We start from the raw sequence: 17,967 nt of genomic DNA, 5'->3' as shown, positions 1-17,967 counted from the left end.
GGTTGAAAGCACAAAAAATAGCAAAACTAGGCAATGTCCCAGAAAAATGCCAAAACTGTGTAAAAAAGTTTGGTTTTCTGACAAAGGTCTGCTTTTCCCTGAAAGCTGGGAAGATGACGATTTCAGCACCACAACCCTTTTTTTATGCCATTTGCAGGGAAAAAAACAGACGCTTTCATCTGTAGCCCTTTATCTCATTTTTCCTCCAAAAAACAAAATGTAGCTGTATTTTGGTGAATTTCTGGGTCCCCTCCAGGGATATCCACAAACCCTGGGTACCTTTAGAATCCCCATGATGTTGGAAAAGAAGGACACAAATGTAGCATGGATACCTTATGTGGTCAAAATGTTACAGGGGCCTAACCGCAAACTACCCTAAATAGCCAAAAAAAGGCTTAGCACGGGGCGGGGGGGATGGGAAAGCCTAGCAGCGAAGGGGTTAAAGATGTAACTTTGTCTAATACTATGTGATGTAAATCTGTCTTATCTGCTGCTTCTAATTCTACTCTATCTCCTTTCATGGTAGCTGTTTTCTCATTAGTATCTGTATTGTTCTTCTTGTCTATTATCATGGAATAAGAAACTGCTAATGTTAGAAATATTCATACTGATATCACTAATAAAATAATACATATGCAAGCTCTACAGCATGTTTGTTTAAAACTTCATTTTTGTCGGTCATTGACTTCATTTTTAGCCATTTTAGTCTAAGAAGATTTCTCTTCTTTGTTCGTTTATGAGTTCAAAATCTTGTTTCAAGGTGACCTCACTTTCCCTTCATCAATTTGTGTATCGTCTACTTCTTCTGTCTCTTCGCTCAAATCTAAATTTTCAAATTCTTCTAAAATGACATAAGTCCATTCAGGACCCTTGAATTTGTTGTTCAGAATTTTCAGTCTTGGACTTCTTCGAGTGTTTCTCACAATCAACTGTTTAGACTGAGTTTGACTAGTAACCTTATTCACCTGCTCTGGTTTTTCTCTTGTTTTTCTCAGATAGTATCTCAATCTTTTCACTCCACCTGGCCAGTTATCACCTTTTCTGGCCCTTTTAATTTGAACTGCACTTTCACCCTCTCTGTCTTTTTCTAAAGTTCTTTTATTTTCAGGGTGTCTAGGCACAATCCATTTTTTTTCTTCTGAATCACTTTCTACCTGTTCCTGTTCAGGTCTTGTTTCATCCACCTGAACCTGTTCTTCTTCTTGAATCTGATTCTGTTTGGGTCTTATTTCAAATTGGTTTCCTTCTTCTGGCAAACATGTTCTTCTTCTCCTAACTGGTCCTGTTCGGTTCTTATTACAATTTGTTCTTCGGCTGCCTGAACATGTTCTTCTTTTTCTATCTGTCCCTGCTCAGATCTTTGAATAGTTCTGTTTGCCCGAGTATGTTCTTCTTTCCCTGTCTTGTCCTGCTCAGGGTTTCAAGTAGCTCTGTTCACTTCTTCCTGTGCGTGTTCTTCTACACCTATCTGACCCTCACTACTTTCCTGTCTCTCTAATCTTGTTCTTCTTCTTGTTTGAATAGCAACCTCAGGTATGTCAATCACCGGTATCCATTCCCCCTGTCTTGTGCTTGGTTGTTCGTCATCTATCACTTCAGAATCTATCACTCTAGATTCTCTGACTTCACAACCTTCAGCAGTCTCAACTGGTTCAGTCAGTTGTTCTTCTTCAGTGGGGCCCTGAACTCTTTTGGTGTGACTCGCATGTATCCAATTGGGTAAACCTGCACACTTCACTGCTGTGGTAGTGACCAGTATGACATGACGTGGTTTATTCCACCTGGGTGCTAAGCACAACTTTCTGGCGTGTATCTTCACTACCACCCAGCCTCCAGGATTCCAAACATTCGCTTGCGTTGGCTGCCTGGCAACTGCGTCTTCTCCAACCTGGTGAGAGACAGAACACACTAGGTCAGCCAGTCCTTTGCAATAGCCCAATACCAGATCATCAGTTATATTCATCAATTTATGTCCAGGAATACATGCTTGTCTCATTGCCCTTTTAATGAGAATTTCATGGGGACTCAAACCTGTTTTTCTGTCAGGAATACTTCGGAGTCCCATCAACACAAGAGGCAATGCATCTGGCCATTTTAGTGATGTGGATGCACACACTTTCCCTAACCTTGACTTGATTGTGCCATTTAATTGCTCAACCATTCCAGAAGCCTTTGGGCAGTATGCACAGTGCAGTTTCTGTTCAATATTGTATGCTTCACAGATTAATCAAACTATTTCATTATTAAAATTAGGTCCTCTATCTGATTCCAAAGTGACTGGGAAACCAAAATGAGGAATCAGTTTTCTCAACAGTAACTTAGCAACTGTGAGACTGTTATTTCGCCTAGTGGGGTACGCCTGCACCCATCGTGAAAACAAACACACTATGACAAGGACATACTTCATTCCGTTGCTTGGAAGCAACTCTATGAAGTCAAGCTGCAATCTTGTGAATGGTCCTTCTGTCTTTCCAATTTCCCCCCAACTGACCACTGTTTTCCTGCCTGGATTTTGCTGCTGACAAATTAAGCATCTTTGGCAAAGGCTCTCTGTGACTACCCCAAACTTTGGATTGTACCAATTCTGTCGGAATAGTCTGATCATGGCATCCCTACCAATATGTGTGTCCCCATGATACATTCTTGCCATTTAAGAAAGTAGGCAGTCTGGCATGACTGGTCTGCCATCAGTGTACACCCATACATCATCCTCTGTCCTTCTTTCACAACCTGATTTTATCCAGATTTCCTTTTCGCTTTCCTCAATCTCATCCTGCAATTGTTTAACCTCATCCAATGTCTCTAGAGCTGAGAAAAACATAAGTTGGCATCTGATTTCACTTGTTTCAAAGTTCCTGTTTATGCCATGTTATTTCTTGCACAATATTAAGCAATTTGGTCAGCATATCTGTTACCTGCCTCCACATAGTCATTTCCTGACTGGTGGGCTGCACACTTGACCACTGCTATCTCTTTTGGCAATTGTATTGCTTCCACACAATTCTTTCACATTTTGCAGTTTCTGATGGGAGAGCCTGAGGAAGTCAGAAATCCCCTCTGCATCCAGAGCTGGCCGAAGTCATGCACAACCCCAACACCATATTGACTATCAGTAAATATGTTTATTCTCCAATGTTTTCCAATTTTGCATGCCTTTATTAAGGCCACCAATTTGGCTACTTGTGCAGACTTGACTCCCGGTAAACAGGATACTTCAATACAGCGTAAAGCGTAGGCTGCACTGAGTCCTTCTCCCTCTGTTCTCATGTAGGAGCCATCTACAAATAGTTTATCATCTGGCTTTTACAGCAGCTCTTCCTTTATGTCAGGTCGGGGCTTGGTACACATCTCAGTCACATCCAAGCAATCATGATCCACTTCATCTTTCACTTCTTCACAACATGGATCTGGTAATAATGTGGCAGGGTTCATCATCGTGCATCTTATTACTGTCACATTTTCTGCTCCCAGTATCACCCTTTAATACTTAGTCATCTGACTAGGGGTAAGGTGCTGTGTTTGAGTTCTTGTTAAAAGAATCTCGACGGAATGTGGGACATAAACCTTGACTGGATGTCCCATCACAATTGACTCACTCTGTTTCAGACTCATACAAGTAGCTGCTACTGCTTCTAAGCAGCCAGGTAAAACTGAAGCTACAGGATCCAAGGTAGCAGAAAAATATGCCACTGGAGGTCGGCTTAATCCATGTCTTTGAGTCAAAAATGAGAGTGCGCAACTTTCTCTTTCACAACAAAACAGTGCAAATTCTTTCGTATAAACAGGCATGACTTAGGCAGGGGCCTCATACAGACATTTCCGCAATTTCACAAATGCTTCCACGCACTCATCATTCCAAACAACTGGGTCCTTTGCTCTTTTTCGAGTTAACTGAATCAAGGGCTTTGCCAGCAGGGAAAATCCAACAATCCACTGGGGGGGATTTACAAAGGGCACTGATACCTGTTTTGCTTCTGAAGAAGGCAAAGTTCTTCTAGGAGCATAGCACTGGAAATTCAATTTCAGCTGAAGAAGTCCGTAGCCTTGGAGGGGTTTATGGACCACACACAGAGCTTTGAAACGGACGCGTTTTTTAACAGGCTTCCAGTGGAGCTTTTTAATCTCAGCTGAGATAGAAGCATGCTTTGGTGTGCCGGTGAGTAGTCTGGCTGCTGCATTCTGCAGCAATTGAAGTCTTAAGCCCTTCCTGGATATTGAGGTAAAGGCTATTACAATAGTCCAGTTTGGACATGACCAAGGCAGTGATGACAATCTTTAGGAAGGACCAGCATAATCTTCTTGCAAGATCTCAAAGTGCAAGACATTGCAGAGACCACCGCATTCACCTGATCCTTGAAATTTAGCGTATTATCTATATAGACTCCTAAGTTCTTTACCTTCCTTATCGGAGTCGGAAGAGGACCCATTGTATCCGGCCACCATGCCGGTGACCAAAAGGCCAGGTTGTTGCCAAACAAAAACACCTCATCTTACTGGAATTAAGCTTAAGGCAGTTTTGGGTCAACCAGTTACCCACTGCTGTCATACAGTCCTGGAAGCGGGTTGCCGTTTCCTGTATCCCATGAGGTAGCAGTGACACTACGATTTAAGTGTCATCTGCATATGAAGTTAGCTTAAAATCAAAGGATTCATTCAAAGGAGCAAGTTGGGAAACATAAATATTAAAAAGAGTTGGACTGATGGTTGACCCCCGTGAACTCTCCAAGGGACACAGTTTGAACTCTCTCGGATAGGAAGAATTTGAGCAGCTTCCAGGCGGTACCCTTGACCCCAATCTCCTGCAGCCTGTCCATCAGTATTCCGTGGTGGACAGTATCCAAGGCCGCCAAGAGATCTTGGATTATCATGGCTTCTCTTCCTCCCTGATCCATTATGGTCCTGATTTCTTCGGTGGATTTGAAGAGGGCGGACTCCGTGCTGTGTCCCCCCCAAAATCCATATTGGGTGGGATCCAATATCTGGGAATATTCCAAGAATGCACTGAGTTGAATATTCATTTTTTTCCAATGATTTTTGCAGGAAGTGGAAGTCTGGAAATTGGTCTGAAATTGTTGGAATCTTTAGGATCTAGATTGGGTTTCTTCAGAAGGGGTACTATAGATGCTCTTTTCCATGTTGTCAGGAAATACCCTTCCTCAAACATAGCATTAAAGATGGATGTTAGAGCGAATGCAGCTGGCTCTGATTCGAGTTTGAATATTGACAATGGGCATGGCTCACAAGGTGAGCCCGATTTTGCTATCGTAATTATTTTAGAAACATCTGTGACATTTACTGGGGCAAATTTATTAAACTGTGTCAAGAGGCTAAGTGTTGGCTTGATCTGCTCCCAGTGGTCTGGTCGGACCATAAGGCGGTGTTATTTAAAGTTACTCCACCTGACAGAGGATTTATGAAATCTGCAAACAAACGGTCAGCAGAGCATGGAATAAGTTAAAAGGCAGATGAACTTCATGAACTTTTAACTTCATCTGTGCCTTACCTTCCCAGTAATCTAGACAATGCTACATCCTCCTATAATAATTGGCTGGAATCAGCAGGCAACAAGCTAGCTCCAAAAAAAGACATCCGCCTTAATAGGGCACGACCGTCCTCGCCTTGGTATACCCAAGAGCTCAGGGATAAAAAACTGTATTCAAGAATACTGAAAGAGCATGGAGGAGGGAATACAATGTGACAGACAAAACTAAATACAGGCTAATTTTGTCTCAGTATAAACAGCTGCTTATAAAAACAAAGCAAGAGTTTTTCAGAAATAAAATTAACCTGGCAAAGAATTCTACGAAGGAACTGTTTAAAACAGTCACTGCTTTAGCGTACCCTGTCCCCCCCATCATTGCGATCCAAGAACTCTGTGACAAGATAGCTACTTTTTTTCTCAATAAAGTGGAGGATATCTTTTCTACTCTCACAGACCCCAATGTAAAGATCCGGCCAGCTGATGAAATAGATATTAAGCCGACACTTAGGCTCTTGCCACAGTTCTATAGGTAGTTGGTTTTCTAATGTAGGAAGAAGAATTATAGGTCAAATACTGATGCCAATAATGGGAATAACACTATTAGTTTTGACAATAATGGTTTGGTGCAAATGCTGCAGAAAAAGAAAAGGGCATGGAGTGAATGGAAAGGGAAGAAAAAGAAAATACGATGAAATTCAACTGGAAGACATAAAAGGGCATATTTACAAAAGATTGAAGGGTTTTCAAAAGAAAAAGGGAAAGGGAAATTCAAAAGTGATAGAAGAAATAGAGATGGAAAATTGCTAAAGTTGGCATCTGGTTTAGTAATTAGTGATGGCATAAAATGCCATCAAAGAGGGGATTGATGGAGCAAGGTTTCGTACTTAAAGAATCTTGCTTGGATTCAATCCTCTCGAATAATATGTAATAATGTAACCAACATGTAAATACTAATAATTGCATTACACAACATTTACTTTATCTAGAGGAAGCTTTTAAATGTGCTTTACTAACAAGTAATCAGAGTGTCTAAAATGGCTGCTGGAAACCGGGAACTCTTCTGCGCATGCGTCTACTGTATCTACGTAGTATGACATCTTTCGCTTTGTTGGGAAATCTTTGCAGCTGCGCAGTAGTATTTAAGAAGACTGCTTCGAATCTCACATGTTAATACACATGCCAAGCTTCAAACTAAGCCTTGCTTGTCTTACTAAACTATTAATGCAATAGTTAAAATAAATGAAAGGGAATAGAGTAGGAGTAAGTGGTATACAGTGCATTCATTTATTTTAGTATTCCAACATGTTTTTCTTTGACTTTGTTATTAGTTCGTATTTGGGCCTGGAGGGTGACTGAAAATCTCCATCTTGTCTGACTTTGCTCAAGCGTACTGGGCTGAGTCAAACTCCACACTGTGACATTGAAACCCAGCCAAGGACATTTGAAGCAGAAAAGGGCCTGGGAAAAGTACCTCTTGAGTCGAAGAGGGGAAGAAGTAGACAAATTTTACATACATTGTTGATGAAAGTGATTTTGTTTGGTTTGGGAATTAAAGCATGGGAAAATAAGTAAGGGGAGGGAACATAGAACAATGAACCTTACAAAAATGACATTACATTAGTATGGTGTGATGACCTCTCCCCATCCCATTGTCCAATCACCAGTAGGTAATACACAAATATTGAAACATTGGGGGGGGTGGTACATACACTGAGAATAGTACAACCAAGGTAGGCTCAGTTAGTTAGTTTGTCAGACTTGTCACCGACCTGTCACCGACCCATCATTGCTGCAGAAGAAGGCAGATGCCACGGAGGTCAGAGGTGCTGCTCGAGCACTCTGACAGAAGAATCAAGCAAGGAGAGACAGAGAGAGAGAATAGTCTGAGAGATCGCTGAGGGAGAAGAATCTGTCCATCCAGAAGGGGGAAGAATTCGAGGAGAGTAGCACCAGAGAGGGGTGTAACGCTGGCATTGCACTTAGAAGAGGTTACCTGTCCTGTCCTGAACCTGTCCTGATCCGTTGGCTCCTGAATACTCTGGAGTCCCTTTTCCAGCTCCTTGGCCAGGGTTTGGTCCTCACACCATTCTAGGTAAATATAAATCTATGTGGCATGTCCTTGTACCATTTTCCTTTTTCACCCTTCCTAGGTACCAACGTCATGAGAATATATCAAGTCTTTGCAATTTACTTTGATAATTTCTTTTTGAAAGTTGATGTTTTGACATGTATTGGTTTTTGACTCACAAAATTATTGCATAGATAAAGCTTTTAAAACTCTCCCGAGTTTGTGGTCATTCAAAGAAATAAAGCTAAATGTCATTTATACCTATTATGCTAACAACCTGATTTATCGACCAGAGGAAATTAAGAACTAAGGTGTTAAGGTTTGGTAAGAATTGGTGTACAGGTAAAAATATATTTCAAGGTAAATCAAGTCCTGATCACCAGCGTATGATTGCCAGCTTATTGGAATTAATGTTTTATGGGCACAGTTGAGTATGGTGTTTTAGAATAAACCCCAAGCTGGTAATCTTGCTGCATCACTGTATACCCTGGAGGAACTTGGCACCATGCCATAATACAGTCTTCAAACTTAAATGCAAATAAATACTGGTTGTCTGGGTGCAAAGGAATAGAGAAAAAGTCTTGGCATAAATCAATTAGTGTAAACCAGCCTGCATTCCAGGGTATCTGATAAAGAATCACTGCTGCATTGGGCCCTACAGAGCAACAAGGCACTACAATGTTGTTGATCTTTCTCAGATCCTGCACTATTTTGTATTTCCTGCTAGGCTTTTTAAGTCCCATTATTGACATATTACAAGGGCTACTCATTATTTCCTTCAAAATGCCTTGTTTAATCATTCAGTCAATTTCTGAAGCCACTCCTACTTTCACTTCTAGACTCACTTTGTCTTTTTGGTGTGTTTGGATAGACTTCACCTTCTTTCACTGTCATTTTCACAGGATCTACATTTGACATTAGCCCAATTTATTTTCCTGTAAAATCCCACACTTGTGGGTTCACTGTGGTTCTTAGTTCTTCTGGTAATTCATTTTCTGTCATCAATGAATACATCTCATCTACTTCAGTACCTTGTTTAGCAAGCATTAATGTATATACAATATCTTCATCAAGGGTTTGGAAAGCAACACCATCCAGTGTGCAGTAGATCGTGCAATTCATTTTGCACAACAGATCCCTTCCTAACAGATTTACTGGACTGGAATCGCAAACTACAAATCTGTGCGTGTCTTTTTCAAATTTCCAATGTGTACTTCCATTGGCTTTTGGGATTGGTGTTCTAATCTGTTGATTCGAAACTCCAACAACTTGGATGGAGTCTCCTGAGAGGGGTAGGTTTGGGATGTCTGCTGTTCTCACAGTAGAACGGGTAGTACCAGTATCCAACAGAAAAGTGATATCACTACCTTCCACTTTCCCATCAATAAATGGACTTGACTGATCTACCGGCAAGGATGCGCCAAGCATGCACTCCTCTTCCTCCCCCCTCAGGCACCGTAATTGAAAATAATTAAATTTGTCATCATTATTCTATAAAAGGTATTGTGAATCCACAGAATTTTTCTTACCAATTCCTCCTTGAAGTCCGGCGTCCGCACTGTATTTTTGTTGGTTCACAAAGTTTGGCATAGGAGTTGGTGGCCCCTGATACTGTGGATTAACTACCTGCTGCGGTTGATTCATAATCACGTCTGTGGATTTAAATTTTGGTTTGGGCCATTATTATTCTGTATACTCTTACACTCGTTCTTCCAATGTCCAAGTTTTCTGCACGCATGACAAGGAAACTTCTTCTTCGCTTCCTCTCTATTCATTCGTTCTCTTAATTTAGCACCATTCGCAACTTGATCATTCTGATTCTGCTCCTTCATTTGCCTATCAGTTTGGGTATTTAATTTAGTTTCCTGCTGTTCTGCCAATTTCACTTGTGCCCACATCATTTTCTCTTCTAATTTTCTACGCCTCGCCTCAAAGTCATCCACGCAATATTTAGCGTATTTCAAAATGTCATCGATCGGCTTGCTTTGCCAGCACAACATGTGCTGCTGAATCATCTGACTAATCTCCGGTTTCAAACCATACACAAACCGATATACAAAATGTCCCATATCCTTATCTCCAATGTTCTCAAAACCACTATACTGCTTAAACACATGTAGCAACCACTCATAATATGTATGTACAGACTCATTTGGCTCTTGAGTTGTTTTATCTATCTTTACCCAAACTGTTTCTTTAGGAGGGATGTTCCCTTTCCAAAAAGTAATTACTTGGTGATATTTCTTCATCACCTCATCTGAGGGTGCTCCTGTTTTCGAGTCCCATGGATACTCCTCACTTGGCCAATCAACTGTAATTTTACACCCTGTCCATAAATCAGCAGGTACCACTATATGAAACAGACCATCTAGATCCTTCAACAGAACCATCAAAACTTTCACAAATCTTTCAACCTGTTTGTACCATTCAATTGGTTTCTTTCTCAACCTAGGGAAATCGTTCATAAATGAAAAAATATCATGTCTGCTCCATGGAACATGATCATATCCACCACCAGGTACCTCTCTCATGGGACACAATATTTCCGCCTTCTCTGATTCTTTTAAAGAGAATGCAGATGACGCTTCTTTTGCTTTTGCTTCCTCCTTCTTTCTTATCCACCTAGTTCTCCACTTGTCACTGTCTCCCCACTTTTGCAAAATGTTTTTCAATTCTTTTACCTGTAATTTTCTTCCAGAAACATTCATATTCTACAAATCTTTATTATTAAACTCTACTCTGTATGGTTTCTGAAGTAATTTTGATCTCCCTATATCTACTCCAATCTCTGAAGCAAGCTCTGTCAATTTCTCATGAAACCATTTGGCATTTCTCGTTATGCTTCTATATATGAACAACATCTCCTCTTCATTATAAAGATGCAACCTATCTATTCCCACATTTCTAGCTATCATTTCTTCCAATTCCACTTTTAATTTGTAAATATCTAAAATCTTTGGTGGTGAGCTTTGTTTTTCTATTCCCTGTGCCCATCTTTCTAAATCTTCTGGGGTTACTGTTGTTGAGCTTCTAGTTCCTAAAGGTACCACAGACCTTCTTTCTTTCGAACTTCCGGGTATAATTCTTTCAGGGGTCTCAATTAAAGGTTCCCTTATTGGAAGCTCCATTAATGAAATGATTGAATCACACTCACTGGCCTGAACATCAGATATTACTATCTCTTTTCTGGTGTTACTCAAAGGAGTTGTTACAGCTTAGGGTTTTGGGGAACTTATCTTATCTCCATATAATGGAACTACAGGACCTATAGTCACTGGTACTGTTGGTGCTTCAGGATTCAAATTCAATTGACTTATTGTTTGTATGAATTCCTCTTTATTTTTATTTAATACTTCTCTCTCTTTGTCTTGAAGCACCCTTTTAACTGACGTATCATGTAAAATTTGTGGAATTAAGGGCGTTCCCATTACTTGTGCACTTGGGGTGACTTTACTGGGTCCTTCTTGGTAAGGTGGAGGGTTTTTAGTTAAAGTGTCCCCCAACAATTCATCATCTAACTCACCATATCCTGTCATATTCATACGTTTTGTTTTCTCCTTACACTTGCTTCCTGACTGTTCCTCAGCCATCAACACGGTATAAACGTTCTGATACCAAAGCTATTCTCCATTGCTTCATCTGACCTTTATGTGACTCACACAAATATCGGGAAAAAAATCTTTCATATCATCCACCTCGGCATTTCTCTTGTTCATATGGCTCAGTATCCCATTCTTCTAAAGCCTCATACTGGGTTAACCTAGGTCTTGGGTCCAAATCATTCATCCTCAAATTCTGGAGAATTCTCCCATTAAACATACCCTTTTCAGGAAAAGCTAGAACACCATCACCTTTCGTATATTCAATCCAATTTTCCAACCATACACAAGTATGATATCCTCTTTCCTTCATCATAAATGAAGCAGGCGTCTTTGGTGGCGGAATAGGAATTCCCTCTCTAGTCAACCCAGGCTTACCTTTCTTAAAAAAATCTTAATTTTCTTTAATAACAACATTTTTCTCTTTTCTCCATACATTCTAGATTCTCGATATAGGAAACAATAATCCGCAAACCCTTGAGCTCTTCTATCAGGGCGACTCACCCCAGCAATCAAATGAGAGTTCAACATACAAATTTTAGTCGACCAATCTTAAAGCAGCTTCTACTCAATCAACCAATCAGACTCAGGCTCACACTCATGGTCTGACCAATGCTAGTGCGGCCTTTTTCTGACATCAGTATTACTCCTCACTACTGACACCTCCTTTACAATCTGCTTCTGTCCCACACCTGCTGTTTCAACCAATCCCAGCGCGGCTCTCTGTAACATCAGCACTATTCCAGCATCTGACCCTCCCTTCACAAGGTAATACGAAAACGTATTTCTTAATACTTTTCATTAAATTCTTTGTTAATAATAAAATAAAAACATTTGTACTCTGCCTGTTCCGCTAAACAAAGGATAGATTTCCAACTTATTCTGGAGTCTCAGGAATTGCTCCTCTTCTACTGCTAGTAAAACCTCTGTTTACTCTTCATTGGAGCTCGAGAGAACGTGTTACTCCTTCACTGTTACCCTTACTAGGAAATAAGATCAAAGTTTCACCAGCGAACCTTCTGCTTTCACCCACACTCAACTTTTATACAAAATAGTCCCTAGTTTAACACTGCTAGCCCTGCTTAGCTTCTCAGTGCTCTTCCAACAGACGAGTAACCTCACTGCAGTGTGGCTTCTGTCACCACCCGCTATTCATTCCCCAGGCATTTCCAGAAAACATAAAACAAGACGCTAACTCTTTTTGTTAAACATAAATCAATAATCAATACTCATCACCAAACTAGTCAATAATAACCATAGCTCTGCTACCAGAAAACGGATCCAACGACGTACCAATAACAAATATTCTACTACCATATACTCACCTGGGCCCATAAACACACAATTGAGTAAACCGCTGGAGTCAAAGGTAATGGGTGTGATCACAATTTCAGGATTAGTTATTTATTATCAAATGTCAAAAAGGTTTATTGCATAATTATTTAAAATTATTACAATTTTCACATGATAAATTATAATACAAAATGTAAATACGTTTACTAAAATTAAGTCTCCTCCTTTGTTAAAAATGATGTGAAACACTGTTTTAAAAGTTTCTTCCGGAGATACTCCCGCTATCTTGGAATATCAAAGTGTTTTTGCATGTTTGTGCAAACTTTTCCTGTCATTAGAATCAAGGCAGCTATGGTGTCCGGCTTCTTAACCTTCTCCTTGTTCTACTTGACTCAAAAATTTTTCACTTCTGCCAAGAATTTTGTTCCCCGGCAGGCCATAATGATAGTACTCCCTCCCAGCCAGCAAGTTACTGCTTGTCTGCAGGTGCGGATATTTAGCTCATTGCAAATACATTTTAATAGTTGTTGCCGTCGTGCCATAAGAGCCGGACAGACACACAAAAATGAGCTAGTGATTCTGTTTTATAACCGCATAGTCTGCATCTCTCGGTCTGGTGGTTACCTTTCCAGGATGGCAATAGATCCTTCGAGATTTGCATGCCCATCCTATAGTCTGTAAAAGCTCTTTTTAAGTGCTCGTTGAAGTGGGAGGTTAAGTAGGCGTGTGGTAACCCTCCTTTGAAGGAATTGATAATGGTCCAGCCGTGGCGCCGTTTTAATAGTGTCCCTTTGTCTTCTTGAAAAGATTTCTTCCTTGCTGCCGTGTTGGCCAATCTACTTATGCTTGCTTTATCCGTCGCGGATTCCCATGCGGCTTCCAACTCCAGCTCTTTTATGCAGATTTTCAGGTAGTTTCCCCAGGAGCACGGGGTTCCGGTCTCCCCTTGATTTTTTATATCTTCCCAGTTTAGCCAGTCCATGGATTCCGGGTCTGCAGATTTAAGTTTGTAAAACAGTTTTACGAAGCCGCTCATGCTCCTGTATTTCTGGTTTTGCAGACCAAATTCCAGCCTAACTTGCGAGGCTGAGGCACATCTTGGAAGATTAAAAACTGCTTTGTAGATTTTGGTTTGGAGATCATTTAGTAGATCTGTTTCCTTGCCACACCAGGTGACAAGACCGTAAGACAGAGAGGGTAAAATTTGTGCCGGCATGACCTTCAAGAGGTGTTTGTAATTTGGACAGTCCATTTTTGTTTTTAGTAGACAGTAAGCGGAATTTAGGGTTTGGGCTTTTGCGCGTATTGCAGTTTTGTGCTCCGTTTGTTTTACGCCCTGAGATTTTGTAATTCCGCAGTACTTGTACGACCCTTGTTCTTTCACCTTTGTCCCGTTCACCATCCATGTGTATCTTAGTTTTTCTTGGTCTACTAGACGGACCACTTTTGTTTTTTCTTTGTTTAGGTCCAGACCCTCTTGTTTTAAGTATGCTGCTATTATGTTTAGAGCTCTTTGTAGACCAATTGGGGTTTTACTCAGCAATACTATATCGTCTGCATATTGCAGGCAAGGAATTCGATGATTTGCCAATGATGGTGGGTGAACTTCGTCCATCCCCAGCACTGTTGTGAGGTCGGAAAGGAAAAGATTAAAAAGGGTGGGTGCTAAAACGCAACCTTGTTTTAGGCCCTGGTACGTTACTATATTCCTCGTGGTATAAGCTCCGTTTCCCAATTTCACCTTTGCCCATGTGTCTTGGTATAGAACTTTTATTGCCTTTAACAGTTTGGTCGGCGTCCCCCAACGCTGTAGTTTGCCCCATAAGCGCTCTCGGTTAACTCTGTCGAAGGCCGATTTGATATTGACGAAACAGGCGGACAACCATGCACCCTTTGCTGCCATTCTGTCCGTTAATAATGACAAGCAAGTTAAGTTGGTGATTGTTCCCATTTTCCCACTGAAGCCTGTCAGGAACCAAGGGATTCTGTTTGATTCTTCAATCCAGTCTTGCAGCTTTAAGAGGATGCAGGAGGCGTAAAGCTTTGCTTCTACATCAATCAAAGATATGAGCCTATAGTTTGTTGGATTACGATGGTCGCCATGTTTAAATATTGGGTGAATGACGTTACCCTTCCAAGACGCGGGTATCTAGGCATCATTATAAATATGATTGAAAAGTGGCGTTAGGGTTTCTGCCCAGAATTCCGGGTCATGTTTCAAGATGGCGTTGGGCAGCCCGTTCGGGCCTGCTGCTCCTTCAGCCTTTAATCCTGTAATGATTTTACAGAGTTCCCCTCTAGTGGTTAATTCCGGGAATACCGTCTCCTCTTTTGAACCCTCCTTCGTCCCTGGTCCTTCTGTGCCTATGTTGTTAATTCCCGTCTGATCCTCCTCAATTAAATTTGTTGACCGTATGTCGTTCGAGAGACCTGCCGCTGTTGTGCAATATAGGGATTGTACATGCTGGGACCAAGAGTCGGCTCCTACTCCTGCTTCCTGGTGGAGTTTAGATCCTTTATTTAGATCATTAATAATGCCCCAAAAGTCTCGACTGTTAGGATGTTATTTATTATCCTTAATTAACCTCTCACTGAACAAAAAGTTCTTTCCTCTGGTGATGGACCATTAGTTGAACTAATTGATGGTGATGATGAACATAACTTAAATTTTTTTCTATACCTTGAAGTAAATAACCACAGACTCAGGACAGTTTTAAATCTTTATCTAAATTAAATGCATGTGAACCACTTCAAAAATACAGTACAGACACCATCACTCGTAGGAGATAAAATTCAATTAATCAATCATTAACTGCATACTTTGAACTCTTGCAATGACATGTACAGAAAGGAGAGGACAGACAGAAAAGAACATCTGCAAATACACAAAAATGATATTTACCAAGAATGGTGTGAAGACCAACCCCCTGGTCAAAGGGCTGGTAAGGGTCCCCTGGGATAGTTCAGGAGACAAAGACTTCAGGATTTAGGACAGGATAGTTGACATCTCTTGAACTGACGATTGCGCTGTACCCCTCTCTGACACACTCTTCCTCCTCGAGATTCTCCCGTGATCTTCTTATCTAACCCAATTAAATTAGGCTAGAAAGTTCTGCTTCTGGCTCTGCATTCGATTCTTCATCAGCATCTCACAGCATCTCTCCTAGCATCAGCATCACCCGCTACACTCGACAGCATCCCGAGCTCTGCAGGATTCAGCAAATCTTCATCTGACTAACTAACTAAAGCTATCTCAATTATACCTTTCGTTCTTTATGTACCACCCACTAAAGTTTCAATATCGTAAAAATACGAGATCTAATTGGTCAGACAAGGGGGGAAGATCATGACACCATGCTTACATATCACCTTTTCAGTTAGCCCATTGTTTACAGCCCCATCCCCTTAATTTTTATTCATGATTTTTATTTCCCACTCGCATTCACATTCCATTTGCAACAATTGTAAAAAAAATCTGACATGTAGATCCATTCATTTGAACTTTTCACCGCCTGTTCTCAGGCTCGGACACACTGCAACCTTGCCCTTCTTCCAACCTCTGTGTCATCCTTCCGGGTTGATTCTCAGTTGTCATGCGTAATTATCACATAGTTCTACTTACTTCAGTCATACACAAGAGGCCCTAATGCGCACTAGTGATAAAGTCAGAAAAGACAAATGTTACTCTCACAAATAAATGGTTTCACTGTATACCACCCATCTCTACACTATTCCCCTTTACTTACTAATACTATCCCCGCATTAGTCCCTGGCATGTTATGCGATATATAAATGTCCAGGAATTTATATAGCGCAAATCACCGAGCAGTTTCTAATCACTTGCTTAGGGAACCCGTCCTGGTATTCCCCTGTGAGATAACCCCGGCAGGGTATCCGCAAGGTGAAAGCCAGGCATCCCGCCGCGAGGGGCCGTTGTGGAGATTAAGCAAGCTATTGCCCAGAGTCGCAGAGTGTGAACCAGTGAATCGAGTAGGCACCGGAGCGAGAATTGTCGAGTCCATGGACATTTTAGGACTCAAGACCCCGCCGAGCCGGGAATTGAATCCTGGTCCCGGGCTGACCTTTGCTTCCAGGTCTGCCTCCTCTAACCAGTGAGCCACACTTCTCCACACGATACAACCCCATCTATCTCTTTGTATTTTAGGCTTTGACCGCTTTATGCTGACTAGGTTTAGATTTGGTTTATTTCATCGCCTGGTAACTTTTCCGAAAAAAAACCATTGGTCTAGGAGTTTGGAACTATGCCCATGTGATAACTTATCATCACAATCCACATTTCATGTAATCCTATTCTGTAAGCATTATGAGACTGAACGCAGAAGATGGATTAAACATTACTTGAGACAGGGTTTTTGGCGGCAATGCCGACCAGCATATTTAAGCCTACAGCAATTGGTAAATAGAAAATGTATTATGATTATGATTGGTTTCTTGAAAAGTATTTTGAGGAAACGGAATTCTTTGATCTGTTCTTTTTTTTAAATGTTTTAGATCGACACTATATCAGTTTAATAATATTTTTAAACGCTTTTTAAAATTTGGTGTTATTTAATATGAAATGTTGTATATATATTTGTCGCTTTTATGATTTTATTTACTGTTAAAATCGAATAAAGCAATTCTGATTCTGATTCTGATTCTACTTACTAATACTTTCCCCGCATTAGCATTAATAAAATTGCTCGCTTTTGCTTCAGCTAAGCAGGTGCCATACACGCAAGTCTTTAAGACTCCATTTTAGTGCCTTCTGCTCATGCGCAAGAATTTCCCTCCAAGCGTTATTTTGTCACACTGTGTCGATGCAGTTGACGCATGCGCAGTAAAGATTTTCCCGTTTAAACCAATTTTAGTCCTTTGTTCATGTTATTAGCATTAGTTAACAAATAGGCAAGCTTCACTAACCCGCGTGTTTGTGTGGTGCACATTAATTTTATACAAAACGGATTTAAAAACTTGTTAGGAAGTTAAAGGAGTGGATCGCCTCCGAGCAAGTCTCTTTTCTACGAGTCCTTGCTCCTTCATGTAGTGTTGCCCACTTAGTCAAAATAGAAAATTACAGCAACTTGATACTGTGGAGACTAAATCTACTTTCGCTTTCGTTCCGTTTGTAAAATATGTTAGCCGTTTTCATTTGTATCCTCTTCTTTTCTGTTAGTTGACAGTGTGTGCAAAAAGACTAAATGAGTTACTGTCAATCTCAATTCTTTTGTCCCACATAATGTGCTTTCATAAAGTCCATTAACTGTAAACTAACGTTGGATCAGAACCTGTATATGAGTTCTTCTTTTCTGTCTACTCTTAATGACAGGTCCTCTTATTGCCACCACTATCTATTCATTACGAGCTACAGAAAAAGAGGAAGCACGTTCGACAGACGACCAGGACACTAAGAGAAGATGCAAGCCCTGTTCGTCCCCAAGTGAGTACCATATGTGACCGCTGTAACCTTACAGAACTACTCAGCCATCACTTTGCCACTTGCACTCTGGCGCATGCTCACACAA

General features: G+C 40.8%; 1 protein-coding gene across 1 annotated transcript in view; it reads left to right on the top strand.

Moving 5' to 3' along the window:
- The window catches only part of LOC147676777 (uncharacterized), a 471,331-nt gene that overhangs the window by 265,195 nt on the left and 188,169 nt on the right, over positions 1–17,967 (top strand). The window contains exon 3 of the mRNA XM_086945210.1: positions 17,772–17,882. Coding sequence (XP_086801336.1) covers positions 17,772–17,882 — 111 coding nt within the window. The remainder of the gene's footprint in view (positions 1–17,771; positions 17,883–17,967) is intronic.

This window comes from Lissotriton vulgaris, chromosome 12 (genome assembly GCF_964263255.1).
Source record: "Lissotriton vulgaris chromosome 12, aLisVul1.2, whole genome shotgun sequence".
Lineage (NCBI taxonomy): Eukaryota > Metazoa > Chordata > Amphibia > Caudata > Salamandridae > Lissotriton > Lissotriton vulgaris.
The sequence above is the reverse complement of the archived record's forward strand: the minus strand, read 5'-3'. Positions and strand labels throughout refer to the sequence as shown.